The sequence below is a fragment of the Callospermophilus lateralis genome, unplaced genomic scaffold, assembly GCF_048772815.1.
Source record: "Callospermophilus lateralis isolate mCalLat2 unplaced genomic scaffold, mCalLat2.hap1 Scaffold_63, whole genome shotgun sequence".
NCBI classification, from domain to species: domain Eukaryota; kingdom Metazoa; phylum Chordata; class Mammalia; order Rodentia; family Sciuridae; genus Callospermophilus; species Callospermophilus lateralis.
This window is the reverse complement of record NW_027514713.1, coordinates 8,568,778-8,585,979: the sequence shown is the minus strand read 5'-3', so window position 1 is coordinate 8,585,979 and position 17,202 is coordinate 8,568,778. Positions and strand designations below refer to the sequence as shown.

General features: G+C 32.2%; 1 protein-coding gene across 1 annotated transcript in view; it reads right to left on the bottom strand.

The window, feature by feature from the left end:
- LOC143640804 (uncharacterized) overlaps positions 1-13,037 on the bottom strand; it is a 32,483-nt gene extending 19,446 nt beyond the window's left edge. The window contains exons 1-2 of the mRNA XM_077108369.1: positions 12,919-13,037; positions 11,465-11,633 (exon numbers count right to left, since the gene is read on the bottom strand). Coding sequence (XP_076964484.1) covers positions 11,465-11,633; positions 12,919-13,005 — 256 coding nt within the window. The 5' untranslated portion in view covers positions 13,006-13,037. The remainder of the gene's footprint in view (positions 1-11,464; positions 11,634-12,918) is intronic.
- Between the last annotated feature and the right edge of the window lie 4,165 nt (positions 13,038-17,202).

Here is a 17,202-nt window from a genome sequence, read left to right as displayed (position 1 = left end):
AGTGCAAGAGCTTCTGAAGTACTTGGTTATATACAAGGGTAAAGCAAAACAAAACAGCAATGGCAAAAAACAAACCAGAAAAAAAAGCTTAAAACAGTGAGAACTTAGAAAATGAACAATCTCTAGAAGGAAATATGTTTTGGGTGTGAGACTCCTAAAGTCAAGGTGTGCTTTTTGACTTGGATACATTTCATGTCCTCAATATTCATTTTGAATCCATTTCAAGAATTCCCTAAGTTCGTCAATCTTGGTCTTAGCATTTAAATTCAACCACAGTTTTATAGTGCTAGAACTATTTTTGCATATCAGATTTATTCAAATCTACTGATATTTTTCTTCTTATCTTCTGAGATTGCCAATTATACTTTAAACAGCTAATACTTTACGTTTGACAACATCTTTATATTTTATAGCAAGTATTATGAATCTCATGCAATTATTGTGAAAAGATTCAAATGGTGAATTATATAAAGTCCAGTCTGTGTAGACAGTATGTATATATAATATAATGAAAATATTTGTACAGTAATATATAGTATAAAACACTTTCACTAATGGCTATCATTTAATCCTTAACAATACCAACTATGAGGCAGGCATCAGTATTACCTGCTTTCCACAGACAGGGAAACTGAAACTCACTATGTCATCCCTCTGGTAAAAAAAAAAAATGGGATGGAGTTAAGGATTTCTCTCAGATCTACGCTAATTGCAAAATAACCCATTACTTCTGCTGACTTGCACCCTGTCTTGTTTCAAAAGGATTTGAGATGGCTTACATCTGATTCTCTTTTGTTTACATAGCTGAAAGTATAAACTGCAGATAAAATTATGTGTTTATTTAATTACTATCTCTGCGAGTAAATTTAAAACTTATGTTAACATAAGTTTTAAACACATAAAATTTAAAAATTAATTTTAATCTACCATTGGTTATAACTACATCTGAATATTTGATCTTTAGGCATTTACCTTTTGGCCACACCTGAATTCTGAAGTTAAATAATTCAAGGGTAGAATAGGAAAATTGAGTACTGTGATCAAATTAAGTCAGCTTCTGTGTAAGATAACTGAATCACTGACCTAGGCTATTAAAAGAAAAAAATGACATCATTAGAAGAAAAATGATACCATAAAAAGGTATATTAATAGATCTGGCTCTAAGATTTATTATTAAAAATTTCTCCTAAAATCTAAAGTTCAATTTGAGAAATCTGTCAGTTTAACCCTCAGTGTTGTCAAGATTCTGGCTGTAGGATGCATGAGTGGAGCTGGACAGAAAATGTTCCAGGCTTTTTCTACATAGTGGGCACATTCTATAGACTTGTACCCTCTTTTCCTCTTCTCTTGATCCTCCCTCCTCCTCCAGGGACCCCTGCCCCCTGTATCTCTTGGAGTCATCTTGCTGTCACCAGTGATTGTACAGGCATTGCAACAGCACAGGAAAATCATATCATGATGAATGTCAAAATGGCTGGTGATGTTGCTAATTCTATTCAGGTTAAATGATATGAAGATAATATACTGTTATCAGATTTAAAATAAAGATTTAGTTAGTCCAGAATGAGAAGAAAATTGCATTGATTTATAAAAATCAAGTGGTTATTAATAAAAAAACAAAAAAGTATGAGAAACTGTCACAGCCAAGATAAGAGGAGTCTGAGACATGAAGAGTACAGTTAAGTAATGTGGTATTCTAAATGAAATTCTTGAGTACAGAAAAGATGTGAAATAAAAATTAGAGGGTTATGAATGAATATACACTTTTGTTGATAGCAAAAATAGCTTATTAATGTATATAAGCTACTAACACTAGAGGAAAAGCAGGTTCAAGGTACACAGGAACTCTATATTTTTGCCACTTTCCTGGAAATCTAAAACTATTCTCAAATTAAAAGTTCATTACAAAACAATAACATAACCATGGAAGTTTATCCTAGGCAGCTTGTTAAAACATTAGTTGTCAGACATCTGCTAGCAAATGCATTATTTACCTCAAGAGCTCCCCAAAGTTTTACAGTGTTGGGAAGACCTAAAAAAAGCTTTCTTGACAGAAAGGCACACTCTTTTAAAGGTTCAGGTCAGTTGCAAATAATGATACAATATTTTGTCAATAATTAAAATGCTGTAAGTACATTTATAAGAATCTTTTCCAATAGCAACAGTTGTTCATAGTAACTTTCTCCTGAACTTGTACCCCCAGAAGGTTAGCATTCAGGAAGCTCAGCTGCTGTCTAACAAACTTAATTAATAAAAAAGTCATTTCCGAGCTGTAACTATGAGTAACAGCACTTCAAGTGTGCTAGCAAGCCTACAAGTTAATCAAAATGCTAATACAGTACAAATTAAAGTTGTGATTAACATTTCACAATAGCTGCTTAAGTGAATTGATCACACAAATTGGTTAAGCATTACTCATTTCCTACAGCCCCAACCGGGAAAAGGGTTTTTATGTGGGGATGCAGAGAGGAGCTTCGGGGAGAATGATCCTTCATGATAGCATCATATCCTCAATACACCATCATTGAATTGTCATACAAAAGCTTACAGGTAAAGTCACCCATGAGAAAATAGCCTCCCAAATTATATTATAGTCCTTGAAGGGAGATTGCTTGTAAATCCACAAGAGTAATTAAAGGTGTTTAACACTGCAAAATACACACATTTGTGTTAGTTTTGGACATGCTAAATACACCAGCTCAGTGCTGCTTCCCTAGTGGGGAATGGTGCTTTCTTTTAAGGGGTGTTCTGGTCATTATCCTTTGGAGTTAAACTGTACCTTTGACTATCCAGGATGACTTTTCTCCACCACTGTGTGAATCTTTGTAAGAGTAAATCATTCAAGAGTAATCTCATTTCTTAAAACTATTTGATTTTAAATACCCATTAATAAAACGTCATCAGGTTTTTATGGCAAGATCTTAGCTTCTGGAAATCTGGCCAGGAGAGCAGCCAGATTAGAGTTTACTCTGCTCTTTATGAATTTGATAACACTACACAAATATTTATAACAGAGACTACATTTATTGGTAGACAATTCAGATTTGGTAGAAAATCTTAAAATAAGTGGGAATCTATATACATAGAATAAATCTAGCCTTTCCAAATTTTTCTTATGAAAAAACTAGAAAGGAAAAACTGAAATATTTATTTCATTCTGAAACTGATATCTACTATATGCCAAGCACTGTGCCAAAGTCATCTTAATGGTGATGCTACAGGTATTGAAAAGTTTCCAGCACATCATAGGTGACACAAAACCTCCAAATATATGTTCAAACTATTGATATTCTTTGAAACATGTCATGATAGACATGTTATTGACTGATAATCTACCTGTCTTTTTAGCAGAATGATTTGAAGAAGCTTTCTAAAGCCTGTTGTGCTACACTAACCTTTGTTTTCATTTGGTTTAATTATAAACATTTAAAAATTTCAAAGAATTTTACTAAGAGTAGTAATGAAGATTACCTGTCATTTGCTGTATCAAAACATTTCTTGCAAGTATTGGATTAAGGATTTGACTAAGGACTTCTTCTGTTAAATTTGATACTACCTTAGGACTCTTTTCACTGATAACTGCATTTGACTCTGCAATTCTAAAACTGACATTCTTCAATACACTGCCAATCCACTGGGCCTATGCTTTGTGCACACATAGGCAAATATTCCTAAAAGGTTACCTGAGCCCTGCTCCATAACAGTTCCACTTCCTAGCATCATCAGATATTTCTGTGCTTCTTAATCTACTATACATGGGAAGCATGTATAGTAGATGTGTCTATGAGACATAGACCTCTCTTATAGTATTTGTCAATGAGACATTTGTCAATGAGACATAGACCTCTCTTATAGTATCCTCAATTAAAAGGCCTTTTTTGAGTTTACCCATCTTTTGTTGTTGTTGTTGTTGTTGTTTTGGTGCTGCTGGGGACCAAACCCAGGGCTGGGAAACTGTTTCTGTGTCCTTTACTTTCCTCTTCTCCGACTCTGATATGTGTACATACATGTGCACACACATATATCTTATGCATCTCTATAATTATAGAGAGTACAGAAAAATATAATATTGGCTATGTGAAATGTAATATATTTTTAATTTATTAGATGTTGTTATACGAATAAGAATGTCAAAGTACTATTTTGAAATTTAGATTAAAAAAAAACCCTGCCAATAAACTTTAAAAGATCTATTTTGCAAATTTCAGAAGGCTCTCTATAAAATAAAGAGAATAAAAAATTTTTAATGTTAAGTCACTATGACACCGTAAGGATATAGAAAACCTACTAACTATGAGAATCCTAAGATTTATTGAGTTCCCAACTTATTGTTTCACTTTATGACAATTAATAATGCTTCATGCTTGTAAGATATTGTTTTAACTCAGACATCAGGGGTTAAGTGATCTTCCTAAGGTTTCATAGTAAAATGACAGCAGAGGAAAATTATAGAGGTGGTGTATGAAGTCCCATCCATAAAGGACAGGATCAGGTTGCTGTCCCATGAATGCAGTATATAATTTTCAATCGCTAGGAGGGCTGAATCTTGGAAAACTGCTGAGCCAATACTTTCTATGACTAAGAGTACCCATGTATCTAAATGAGAACAAAGGCACAAAATTAGAACTATCATTCAGTCTTTACAGAAAATTTTAATCTGAGACAATTTGAGAAGCAAAATAAAAATGACAGCAAGGCAGTTTAACCAATAGGATAAAACAAACATCTATGATTCTATAGTTATGTAACTGAATAAAGTAATAAATGTGAAAGAATTTTTGCAACTTTATAGTGCAACTTCAGGAATGACAGAAATAGAAAATCCCAATAGTGGGATTAATGCAGATCTTAAAAAATTCCAGTCATATATTTTAGCTGTTCCAATTTTATAAAATACATTATTCACTAAAATAGCACTTGTTTAAAAAATGTCTCAAACTAGAGTATTAACTTTTCCTTTTGATTTTGTTTAATATATGACAGCAGAATGCATTACAATGCTCCAGAATGTTGGCTTAGGAAAGGACTTCCTCAATAAGATTCCTAAAGCACAAGAAATAAAATAAAGAATCAATTAAAAAATCAATAAAAAGTTTCTTCACAGCAAAGGAAACAATCAAGAATGTGAACAGAGAGCCTACAATATGGAAGAAAATCTTTGCCACCAGCATCTCAGACAGAGATTGATCTCCAGGATATATACAGAAATCAACAAACTTAACCAAATAAATAAATAAATAACAACAACAACAACAAAAACAAATAACCCAAATGACAAATGAGTTAAGAAACTAAACAGGCACTACTCAGAAGAAAAAATATGAATGGTCAAAAAATATATGAAAAAATGTTCAACATCTCTAGCAATTAGAGAAACACAAATCAAAGCTACACTGAAATTCCATCTCATCCCAGTCAGAATGGCAGAGGTTCATTTATACATTGTTGGTGGGAGTGCAAATTGGTGAAAATACTCAGAAAGCAGTCTGGAGATTCCTTAAAACACTTGGACTGGTTGTACATTCTGTGTCGAAGGGACTGCTGAGCTAGAGTCAACACTATAAATACAGAGATTTAATAAATTATGGTATAAACGTGTATTAAGAATCGTAATGCAAAAAATTATGATTGTATTGCACTGTTATTCCACTCCTTTCTTTATATCCAAAGGACTTAAAATCAGCATACTACAGTGACACAGCTACTTCAATGTTTATAGCAGCTCAATTCAAAATAGCTATGATACCAACCTAGGTGCCCTTAAAGAGATGAATGGATGAAAAAATTGTGGTATATATACACAATGGAATATTACTTAGTCATAAAGAAGAATGAACTTATGGCATTTGCTTGTAAGTAAATGGAACTAAAGAATATCATGCTAAATTAAATAAGTCAGTCACAAAAATCCAAAGGCAGAATGCTTTCTGATACGTGGATTATAAGTCACAACAAACAGGAGGGATTCGAAATTCACTGGACTAGACAAAGGGAAATGAAGCAAAGGGAGGGGGTGACTGCAATAGGAAAGACAGTAGAATGAATATGGAATATCATTCCTATCCTCATATATAAATAAATGACCAGTGTAACACTACATCATGTACAACCACAGTAACAGTATCCTAATTGTAACAAGTTACAACTTACTCTATGTATGTATAATATTTCAAAGTATACTCTACTGTCATGTAAAAAAATAATAATGATAAAAAAGAAAAAAACCCTTTCTTTTTCATAATGTTATAGCTGAAATCAAAGAATTCTAGAATTTCAGAAATGATGGGGACTTTAGAAATGATTTAATACAATTTTTTAGGAAAAAGTTCCAGAGAAGTTGTGACATTCCTTGTGTCACACAATAAATTGGTAGTGGGGGTAGAACAAAAACCTGATTTTCTTTCTTTAACAAACTGTGGAAAAATTTGGAAGCCCCTGATTGATTTCATGTAATGAAATCATTATGTTTTCTTTGGAGTTTTATTTAGTTAAATTAAGTTTGCCCTGTTCCTACATTTATTCAAGGAGTACTGACAACAACAGAAAAAATTCCTCAACAATGAGAACCAGAATAAACGTGTGCAATCACAGTTCATCTATTTCATCAAGGAATAAAGCTCCAGTGAAGTTGTGAAACTTGCCATCATAAAGTATGAAAAAGTGTATACCTATTCTGGATCACAGTCTCCTTTTCCAGCTTCCACTTTCCAGTAATGTAGACTTTATTGCAATCTGAGACACATTATGCTGTTTTATAAGCATATAAAATAAAATTAAATGTTTAACTGAAAAAAAGTAAGAAACTAACTACCCAGAACAATCTTCAGATTCAATATAATCCCTAACAAATGCCAATAGCATTTTTCTTAGAGATTGAAAAAATCTAAATTATTAAGGAACCATGAAGAACCAAAAAACCAAAGAAATCTTGAGAAAAAAATAAAGTTAGAGGCATTCTACTTCTTGACTACAAATTATAGTACAAAGCTTCAATAATTAAGATAGTATGGTGCTGGCACCAACATATACACATAGACTAACAGAACAGAATAGAGTCTAGAAATAAACAAACATCCTGTCACTAATCTAACAAGAATACCAAGAAGGAAAAGCATAGGTTTCAATAAATGATGTTGAGAAAACTGAACATCTACGTTTAACAGAATGAAACTGGAACCTTGTCTTACACCATATGCAAAAATCATCTCGAAATTTATTAAAAACTTAGATGTAAGATCTGAAACCATAAAACTCCTAGAGGAAAACAGGGAAAAAGATCTTGACACTGGTCTTAGCAATGAGTTTTTGAATATGTTCCCAAGAACACAGGAAAAAAAGGTGCAAATAAACAAATAGGGGTGCACCAAAGCTACAAACCTTCTGCACAGAAAAGGAAGCCATCAATGAATTTTAAAAATAACATATGTAATAGGAGAAAATACTTACAGATGTTAGTAAGGTGTTAATATCCAAAACCTATAAGGAACTTACATAGCCCAAGAACAAAAAGGCTAAAAATTCTATTATAGAAAAAAAAGGTGGAGGGACAAATGAGGCCAATTGATATCATTCTGTTGAAATACAGAATGGCTAACAGACATGAAAAGGTGCTTACTTTCACCAATCATTGGGGAAATGCAGATCAAAATCCCAGTGAGGGCTGGGGTTGTGGCTCAGTGGTAGAGCACAGGTCAAGCATGTGAGAGGCCCTGGGTTTGATCCTCAGCACCACATAAAAATAAATAAATAAAATAAAGGTATTGTATCCAACAACAGCTAAAAAATAAATATTTTTTTAAAAAATCACAATGAGTCAACACCTCACATCTGTTAGAATGAATATTACTAAAACAATGAAGGTATTGGCAAGGATGTGGAGAAAAGGAAACTGCTACACACTGCTGGTAGAAATGTAGTTGGGGAAGCCATTATGGAAAATACACATGAACAGCCTTAAAAAATTACACATGGAAAACATCATCATCATCATAGGAATTCTACTTTTGAATACATATCCAAAAGAAATGATATCAATGTCTCAAAGACATGTACACTTCTATGTTTATTACATCATTGATTAGAAAAGCCAAATAAAGAAACAGTCTAAGTGACCCAAGAGGGATAAAAAAAGAAACTGAAACACAATGGGAGATCTTTCAGCTTTACAAAAGAAGAAAATCTTGCCATTTGCAATATTATACTTTGTGTTAAGAGAAATAAGCTGAAAACAACAAAACACTGAATAATTTCACTAACAGGTGCAATAATAAAAAGTCAAATTCATAGAAGCAGATTAAAATAATAGTTAAGAGGGGTGAAACTGGGGGATATGAGGAGATATTGCTTAAAGGATACAAAGTTTCATTTATGTAGAACTAGTTCTAGACATCTAAGGTACAGAAGAGTGTCTGTATTTAATAATATCATATTAATAGATTTGAAATATGCTGACTAGATATTAAATGTTCCCACTGCAAAAATATGTGATTATCTGAAGTGATGGATATCTAGCTATCTTCATTCTATCAATTATTTTATAATGTATATGTATATTTAAGTATCACATTGAACACCTCAAATATAAATAATTTCTATTAAAAATAAAATAGTATTGGGAAAAATTTACTAAATATGTTTTAAAAAAATTAAAAATCAATACTTATTTGATTCTGGTGTTATTTGACATTAATTGATAATAGCAATATTTGGAGGAATGTAGCATAAATTATGTCTATATTTCCTGTGTATAATCGAAGTGTTTTAAAGCATTAGCATTTCATTCATATCCAAAGAATTATTATGAATCATTATATACCTAACAAGTACAGCTAAGAATTAATTACCTCATAAAAGAAGTACCCATGAATTATAGATATGAGGATGTGTGAGCACTATATACATGAGAAATTCACCTAGAAGACTCCAAAGTTGATATCTTTTTTGCAACAAATTATTCTAGTACTGATCTGGCCCCCTGGAAAATTCACTGAGAGTATAACAAAGCTATTCACCAGGGTATGCCAGAATATTTGGACCTGGCTAGTTTAGAGACATTAACTATCTTTTCTAATTGAATATAATAAGCACACAATATGTTCAACATACCTTTGAGGAGGAATACTTGTTGAAGACTCTGAAAATAGCTAATTCAGCTGCAACAGTCTTTCCTGATCTAGTGTGTGCTCCAACTAGGACACTATAGTCTGTGTGATACAGTGTATGAAATATTTGTGTCTGCACAGGGTTAAAGTGGCTGAAGTTGTACAGGGCTTCATATGCTTTACATCCTAAAGCCATAATTGGCAAAGGCTGAAGATCCAGTAATTCTGAAAAGATCCAACAGTTACTTCTATACAATAACTGAAAAAACATGCACAATACTGAATACTGTATTATAAAGAATAACATTTCCTAATTATCTCTAGAGAAGAACATATTTAATATAAGTTCTTATACACCAGTGACACATCTTATTCAGTCACTACATTTAACATAACTGATAACAGAACACTTTTATTGAAGAATCCCCTATAAACCAACTATATATTTCTCTTCCAAAAAGGGAAATAACTTGAATAAAAGTACATGACAATATGTATGTTATGGTACAAAAATAAATCTGCCATAACTTGTAAAACAATGAAAACCTCAGACTCAGCAACTTAGTGATATCCTATCTCTCAAAATAATAATAATAATAATAAAAAGACCGGGGATGTGCTTCAGTGGTTAAGTGCCCTTTGGGTTCAATCCTGGTACCTTGTCCCTAAAGGAAAAAATAAATAAATAAATAAAAAGATGACTTTAAGAAGTTATCTTTGCCCCACCCATTGCTCTACTCTATTACAAGGACAGCTGAGAGCTAACTTCATACTCTCTGTGTCTGATTATAATTGTTTAAATTTTCCATAGCTCTGGAAATCCAGGAAGGAGGAAGACATTGCATGATAAGGCATGCAATGTTAATCAAACATATTTTTTTAAATAAAAGACTAAAAATTAAACATTGTACAATGTCAAATGCACAGTTATTGACAATGTTAAATTAAGATGATCTATTACAGTGATTTTACCTAAATGGTATGTTTATATAATATCAGCTAATTATATAAATAGGTTGATATGTATTTGGTTGCTTAAGAAAGAAATTATTAAATTGGCATTAACATATAATGCTAATATATGTGAAATTAAGTACTTTAATGAAAGAAAGAAACCTAGCAATGATATTGCAAGCATATATTTTAAGTTAAAACATCATCACTTCCATATATTTTGAACTTATGAGATTCTAGATATCACATAAACACATTTGATGAAATAAGACCAGAAAGACCCTCTGCAATAAGTAGATTACTAGATTATACAGTCTCAATATCATTCTATTTTGATAAAATATTTTGGTTTTGCTATGCCAAGATATCAAAGAGAAATTGAGATGTAGTATAAAGAATCTCTCAATGAATAATATGAATAAGGTGTACATTTGACAAAATGAAAGATTATAAAGTCATATTTAGGTCTCCTTTCACTTCTGAAAGGACTGTCAAATAGCATGCTATTTAAAGTAGTCAGAATAACATTTTTATTCTGAAAAGTCAAACAGTGTGTCTGAAATATACATAGGAAAGAAAATTTGACTCCTAATTTATGTCTGTAAAGTAAATTAAGGACCTCTGAAAATCAATACTCATCAATTATGAATTCTCAAAAAATAAAATTAGTATACTCGTTTCGAGATGTTTTTGAAATAGATTTCAGGGGTACTTGAAAGTATCACTGCAAAGATTTATTCATGAAATTTTGCTTTTTTAATAAATCAAAACAGAAAGGCATTGGTTCATTTTGTGAAAACCTAGAGTTTATACATTACAACAATAAAAATGCTGCTGAATGCTCTTACTATATATCCCTTTTAATACTTTGTTATATATATATACAAACATTCCAAAATCTAAAAAAAAAATGTGAAATTTGAAACACTTCAGATTTTAAACATTTTGGATAAAAGATAACCTGTACTAGAAATAAGTTTATGTGAATTGGAATAATTGTAAGAAAAAAGAGATATCTCAAAACTTTCACAGAGAATACAGATTAAATGATAAATGACAATTACAATGAAAAAGGAAGGCTATATGGAGAAATAATGATTATATGTACAGATGAAAGTCCAGTAACAAAGAAATAGTAACTCTTATCATTACTATGGTTATCAGAATTGACTAAGCCTACTTTAATGCTTTTGGGGCTTAAATAAACAAAAATTAAAGGTCCACAATTTGACTATCTACATATACATATTTGATTTTGAAAATTTTGAACGTACAGTTTAGAAACAATTTTTCAAGTAAGTTGGACTTTGATTCAGAATAAAACAACTTTATACTTGTCAACATTAATTAAAATAACAATTTTGGGAAGTCAATAATTCACATCAACACATTGATGTTCAATTTGTTACCTGTATGGGGCTGATGCCTGTCTGGTAGAATCAGATGTTGGAAGTTGATAATACAAACAGCCTCTGCTCCAAACCGTCTATCAGAAACTACTTGGATATAGTATTGGGAAGGCAAAGGTTCAAAAATAGGGATTGCAAATACCAGTAGTTGAGCTTCTTTACTAATGACCTAATGTGAAATAAAGTCTAAAATAAATAAAGTTCTTAGTAGTCAATTCTTAATAGTATCTATATCAGATATAATAAAAATAAACTATGTTGGATTTCTAAATAGCTCAAATATTCAGGTACTACAGTAACTTGTAGGTGATTTCCTTCTGAGGATTATTTGATATAACAGAAGGTAAAAATTTCTACTCACTTTATAATATATATTATCATTATGACATGTTACCAGTTTGATTCATTATCAGAATTTCCCAAACATGATTCATGCAATTATTTCATGATTTCTATAATTTCAAGTACCATATTATTATTTACTTAATATTTTTCTTTAAATCTGATCAGTATCTTAAGTGGAATATCTGAAATCTCTTAAAATATATATGTTACATGGTTATCAAGAAGATAAATGCATGAAAACAAAATATTGCTATAAAATACTATCGGTATCTAGTCAAGATTTTCAATCGGAAGCTTGCTTTCTCTTTGATATAAAGAGAAATTACAAATAAAACATGAGTTAAAGATGTAACAACAATTGAGTCTTTACAGATAATTTTACAAGGAATGATCTTTTCACTAAGCAATTTATTATTTTGCAGGAAATTATTTTTACCCTCCTTATTTTATATATTCCACGCCTCTAGAAGCCATGCCTTAAACCATGGTAAAGATTATAAATGAATTTCTTGAACTAGGATCAGACTGAATAATCAATATTGTCACACTGAATCTCTGTGTTCCTTTGAAACAAAACAGGAAAACAGAACATAACAAAACTTTCATGGCACTCTGAAATCAGAGAGATAGTAAAAACCAAAAATTGTTTATATATTTTTTTATGATAGCTAAATAATAAGGTTATATTCACCTGGTTTTAAGAGCTAGAAAATACTCTGAATGATAAATATGATCATTTGTAGGATCTCCCACCCAAATCCACCAGGGTTCTCCTACTGTCCCATGGACCTAGAATAAAAATTATCCTACTACTATGAAAATCATAACTCAAGTAACAGTACTGTTTACATATCAGCACCTATTAGTCTAAGAACTTTTTTGATATATAATTTATAAAACAAAGTTCACTCATTTAAAGTATACAGTTCAATGGTTTTAACATATTTACAAAGTTGTACAACTATGAACATAATCTAATTTTAGAACATTTTTATCACCTCCAAGAGAGTACTTATATTCATTAGAAGTATGGACATGGCTATTCTAAACACTTTGTTAAATGGAATGATATAACATATGGTCTTCTGTGATTGGCTTTTTAAACTTACCATACTATTTTTATAGTTCATCCATGTTTTAAACTGCATCAGTACTTTGCTTCTTTTTATTGTCAAATAATATTCCACTGGACACATATATCATATTTTTTTATATAAGCCAATCTCTCTTTTTTCCTTATATGGTCCAATACTGTTCAGAATTCACTTCTTCCTCGGGGACTCATGAAAAGGAGATCACATCCCAATCATTTCTCCTCCAAATCTTCTTGCACTGTCTCACATGAGCTTTTGGGGGACACCACATTTAAACCATAACACCTGGGATAATTTTGATTCACATAAAGCCAATCACCTCATGACATTCTCGTGAAAATATCTATAGTAAAGGAGAAGTCCATAACAAACACTTGGCATAATTAGACTGGGGGGAGCATGTATTTGTGGGAAGAGGGCTTACAGTTTATGTTGTGGGCTGAGGAAGTGGGTATGTGTTCCCCTTACTCCATTAAAAGTGAAAGAGAAGCAGGAAAACATTGGGGAAGTATCCAACAGTGTGAGCAGAGCAAAGAAGTGAAAAGATCTTGGGCCTTGAACAATACTATTAACCTCAAGACTGGACCCTCCTTAGGGCCCATCTGATCTGTGGACCTTTTATTGTACAAAAGAATATATTACCTTACGTAAATCAGACTGAGGCAAGTTAGGTTTTACATTCTTGAAGCTAATAGCATTATAAGAGAGTTAATCATAAAAACAAACATGTACTTTCTCCTATTAATTAAAAAAACTAAATTATGATGTATTATGAATATCAATAGTAGAAAACTGTGCAAAAATAATGAAACTTCCATTCCTTTAAAAACAATCAAAAATTTCAAATATGAGCTTATACTTAAATATAATTTAATATTTTATATAAAATTTCATATTTATAAAAATATTAACTGTAATTTGGTGTTATCAACTAGTGCTCATATACTGTGAGAAAAATAGGAATGAGGAATGCTTTAGGAATTAAAGGTCTGAATGCTTTAATGACAATGTGGAATTAAATTATAACATGGATGGGTGATTTTAAAACACACTGCTGAACAAAATTCATTTACATTAAAGATGTACAAATGTTAACTAATATAGGAAGTATCCAAATACATTTAACTAGAATTTTAAAAGACTACTTGATGTAAAGCATTGTTGTATACAGTTCCTGATTTACTTGCCTTCCCCAGTTAGTTTTTTGAAACTGTAGACTGAGTCCTATTTGCCTTTTGTATGTACAATTTCTAACACAGTAACTAGTCAAAGGATATATCTTAAAAACTATTGATAGAATAAGAAGAGGATACAAAGTAGGTTTTTACATGTATGTTTACCATTATGTTGGTAAACACATATAAGATATTGAAGAACTTCTAAGTATTAAAGGAGGAAAAGGAGGAATAAAAGTAGAAATAGAAACATGATAAGAATCAAGAAAGGACATCCTAGGGAAGAGCTCCATATAAAATGCTATCTAATCAGAGAAGGGAAATAACTGAAAAATCTGCTGGTTATGGCATCTGGTCAATCAGATATTAGAGATCCTTGAGGAAGTGGTCTCAGCAGAAAAAAAAAACTGGTGACAAGAAACAAAATGTAGAACACCTTTCTCTACAAGTCTAATGTTTAAGAAAATGAGAGAACAGTATTTTGAGAGACATCATGATTTAAAAATGGATTTTTGGTAAGCAAAAATGAGAGTCAATAGAGAGGGCAAATATAAATGGCAAAGTTCTCATGGATTTGAAACCACTAAAATAGTGTCCAGTGATGCAATGTTAAGTTCCCTAGGCTCTCTGAGGACGGAGGCGTAGTAAAATCTGAGGTACAGACATTTTAGTTTAATATAGATATAGATATTTTCCACTTCTACCTGATCATTCCATGTGAAATCAGGGTAGATGCGGACAGTCCATGTGATAGGCTGAATGGATGATTCCATCATAACAGAAGGAATCTGATGAACACATTGTTTGACCTTCTGTCCAATATCCACAATGCAAAATGTGACCTGAAAGAAAAATATCACATAGAAGTAATGTGTCCAGACAGAAAAAAAGCAATATAATCTGACTTGACCTGGCATTGTTGAGAGCCACAGCCCAGTCAGAATGATGCCTGGCATTTGCCAGAGGGAATGTTTGAAAGGTGATGCCAGCGAACCATTGAGATGATGATTTGAGTTAAGCTATATATAATTGCTGTGATGCTGGATTGATTGAGTTGTATATTTGACCTTTACTGTTGGGCAATAGGGTGGCTCTTGCTGCCTCGGGCAGCAATTCATAGCTCTGGAAATCAGTATCAAGTTTCCTTTAGGTATTATTAGGGTTCTGAGCCTTGATATTGTCCTTAAACTACTTTAAACAGAACTACTTCTTTTTGAGTTAGTTTAGAACACATACAGAAATATTTAACATTTTATGTACATAGCCACTGGTTTATTCATGGTCTACTTTAGAACTCTAAAATCACGAGAAATGCTTCAGGAATTAAAAACTACTCATCCACCCAGGCCCACTTCTAGAAAACATAAAATAATCAGGTTTTGGAATGCAGACATGTATGGGAATACCAAGGGTAGAGGCTGTTAAAAAACAAATGTGACTGATTTGAGCAATTAAGTGAAAATAGATCATGTTTTAAAGCATCAAGTGTGCAATATGTGTACAGTCAACTTACTTTGTTAAGTCTGTCTTTCTTTCTGCGCTTTTTCCTACTCTATCTTAGAGTACAAATGTTATGACTATCTCAGCCTCTCTAAACATCTTTGGAATTCTTTCTTCTGTTTTTTTTTCTTTTTTTTTTTTTTTTTTGGTACCAGGGCTTGAACTCAGGGCACTTGACCACTGACCCACATCCCCAACCCTATTTTGTAATTTTATTTAGATACAGGGTCTCACTAAGTTGCTCAGTGCCTTGCTTTTACTGAGGCTGGCTTGGAAATTGCAGTCCTCCTGTCTCAGCCCCCCCAGCCATTGGGATTCCTGGGGTGTGCCAGGGAGCTCAGTTTCCTCTTTAGAATTCTGGCCAACAGTAACTCTCCTCCTTACTCATCTTCAGAATGACTCTTTTCATGTGTAATGTCTATCCTCTGCAGAAGTCAATACTGTCTAATCAAGGCATTATACATTTATTCCATAAATGTTAGGATTTGTGGAAATGTATGTTTAGAAATAACTTTTCAATATTACACAAAATGCTGTACACTGAATACTATGTATGCACTGATGACAACTGGATTTAAAGGCATCTATGTGTGATTAAGCTTGTTTAGAAACTCTGGAGAATGTAGAGCTTACTGTGATACTGCTGATATACCTAACAGATCTTTGAAATTAGTTCAATATTAAGAAACAAAATGAGAATAAATATCACTGAATGATTACTATCATTTATGGGTAGGATCTACATTTAAAATACTTAAAACTTTGCTAATATAAACTATTTTAATTGCTAATTTTTTGGAGGGGGTAGTGGGGGTTGAACCCAGGGCCAGCAGCTAAGCCACCAAGCAATATCCCTAGCCCATTTAATTTTTTTTTAATTTTGAGACAGGGTCTTGCTAAGTTGCTGAAGCTGACCTGGAACTTGTGATCCTCCTATCTCAGCCTCCAGAACTGCTGGGATTAAAAGCATGTGTGACCACATCCAGCCTTAATTGCTAATTCTGCTAAATAACTTCATAAAATCTGGAGTGATTTTTGCTCTTTTGCATAAATAAAGAGATTTCACATGTAGGTTCAAAATTTATATTGAGATATGCATTCATGGATATGTCAAAATTAACAATGTAAACTATAATGTACTAAAAAAAAACAAATAAAAAAAGAAGAGAGAAAATAAATTTATTGGGGCTGGGGATGTGACTCAAGCAGTAGCGCGCTCGCCTGGCGAGCATGTGGCCCGGGTTCGATCCTCAGCACCACATGCAAACAAAGATGTTGTGTCTGCCGATAACTAAAAAAAATAAATAAATATTAAAATTCTTTCTCTCTCTCTCTCTCCCTCTCTCGCTCTCTCTTTAAAAAAAAATAAAATAAATTTATGTTAAATAATATGAAAATTCACAATATTTTTTTTAAATATTTATTTATTTATTTTTAGTTCTCAGCAGACACACATCTTTGTTGGTATGTGGTGCTGAGGATCGAACCCGGGCCGCACGCATGCCAGGCGAGCGCGCTACCGCTTGAGCCACATCCCCAGCCCCCACAATATTTTTATATCTGGTAAAATATTTTATTTTCACAGAAAAATTCATTTAAGCACTTTTCCCCCTTCTTACCTATT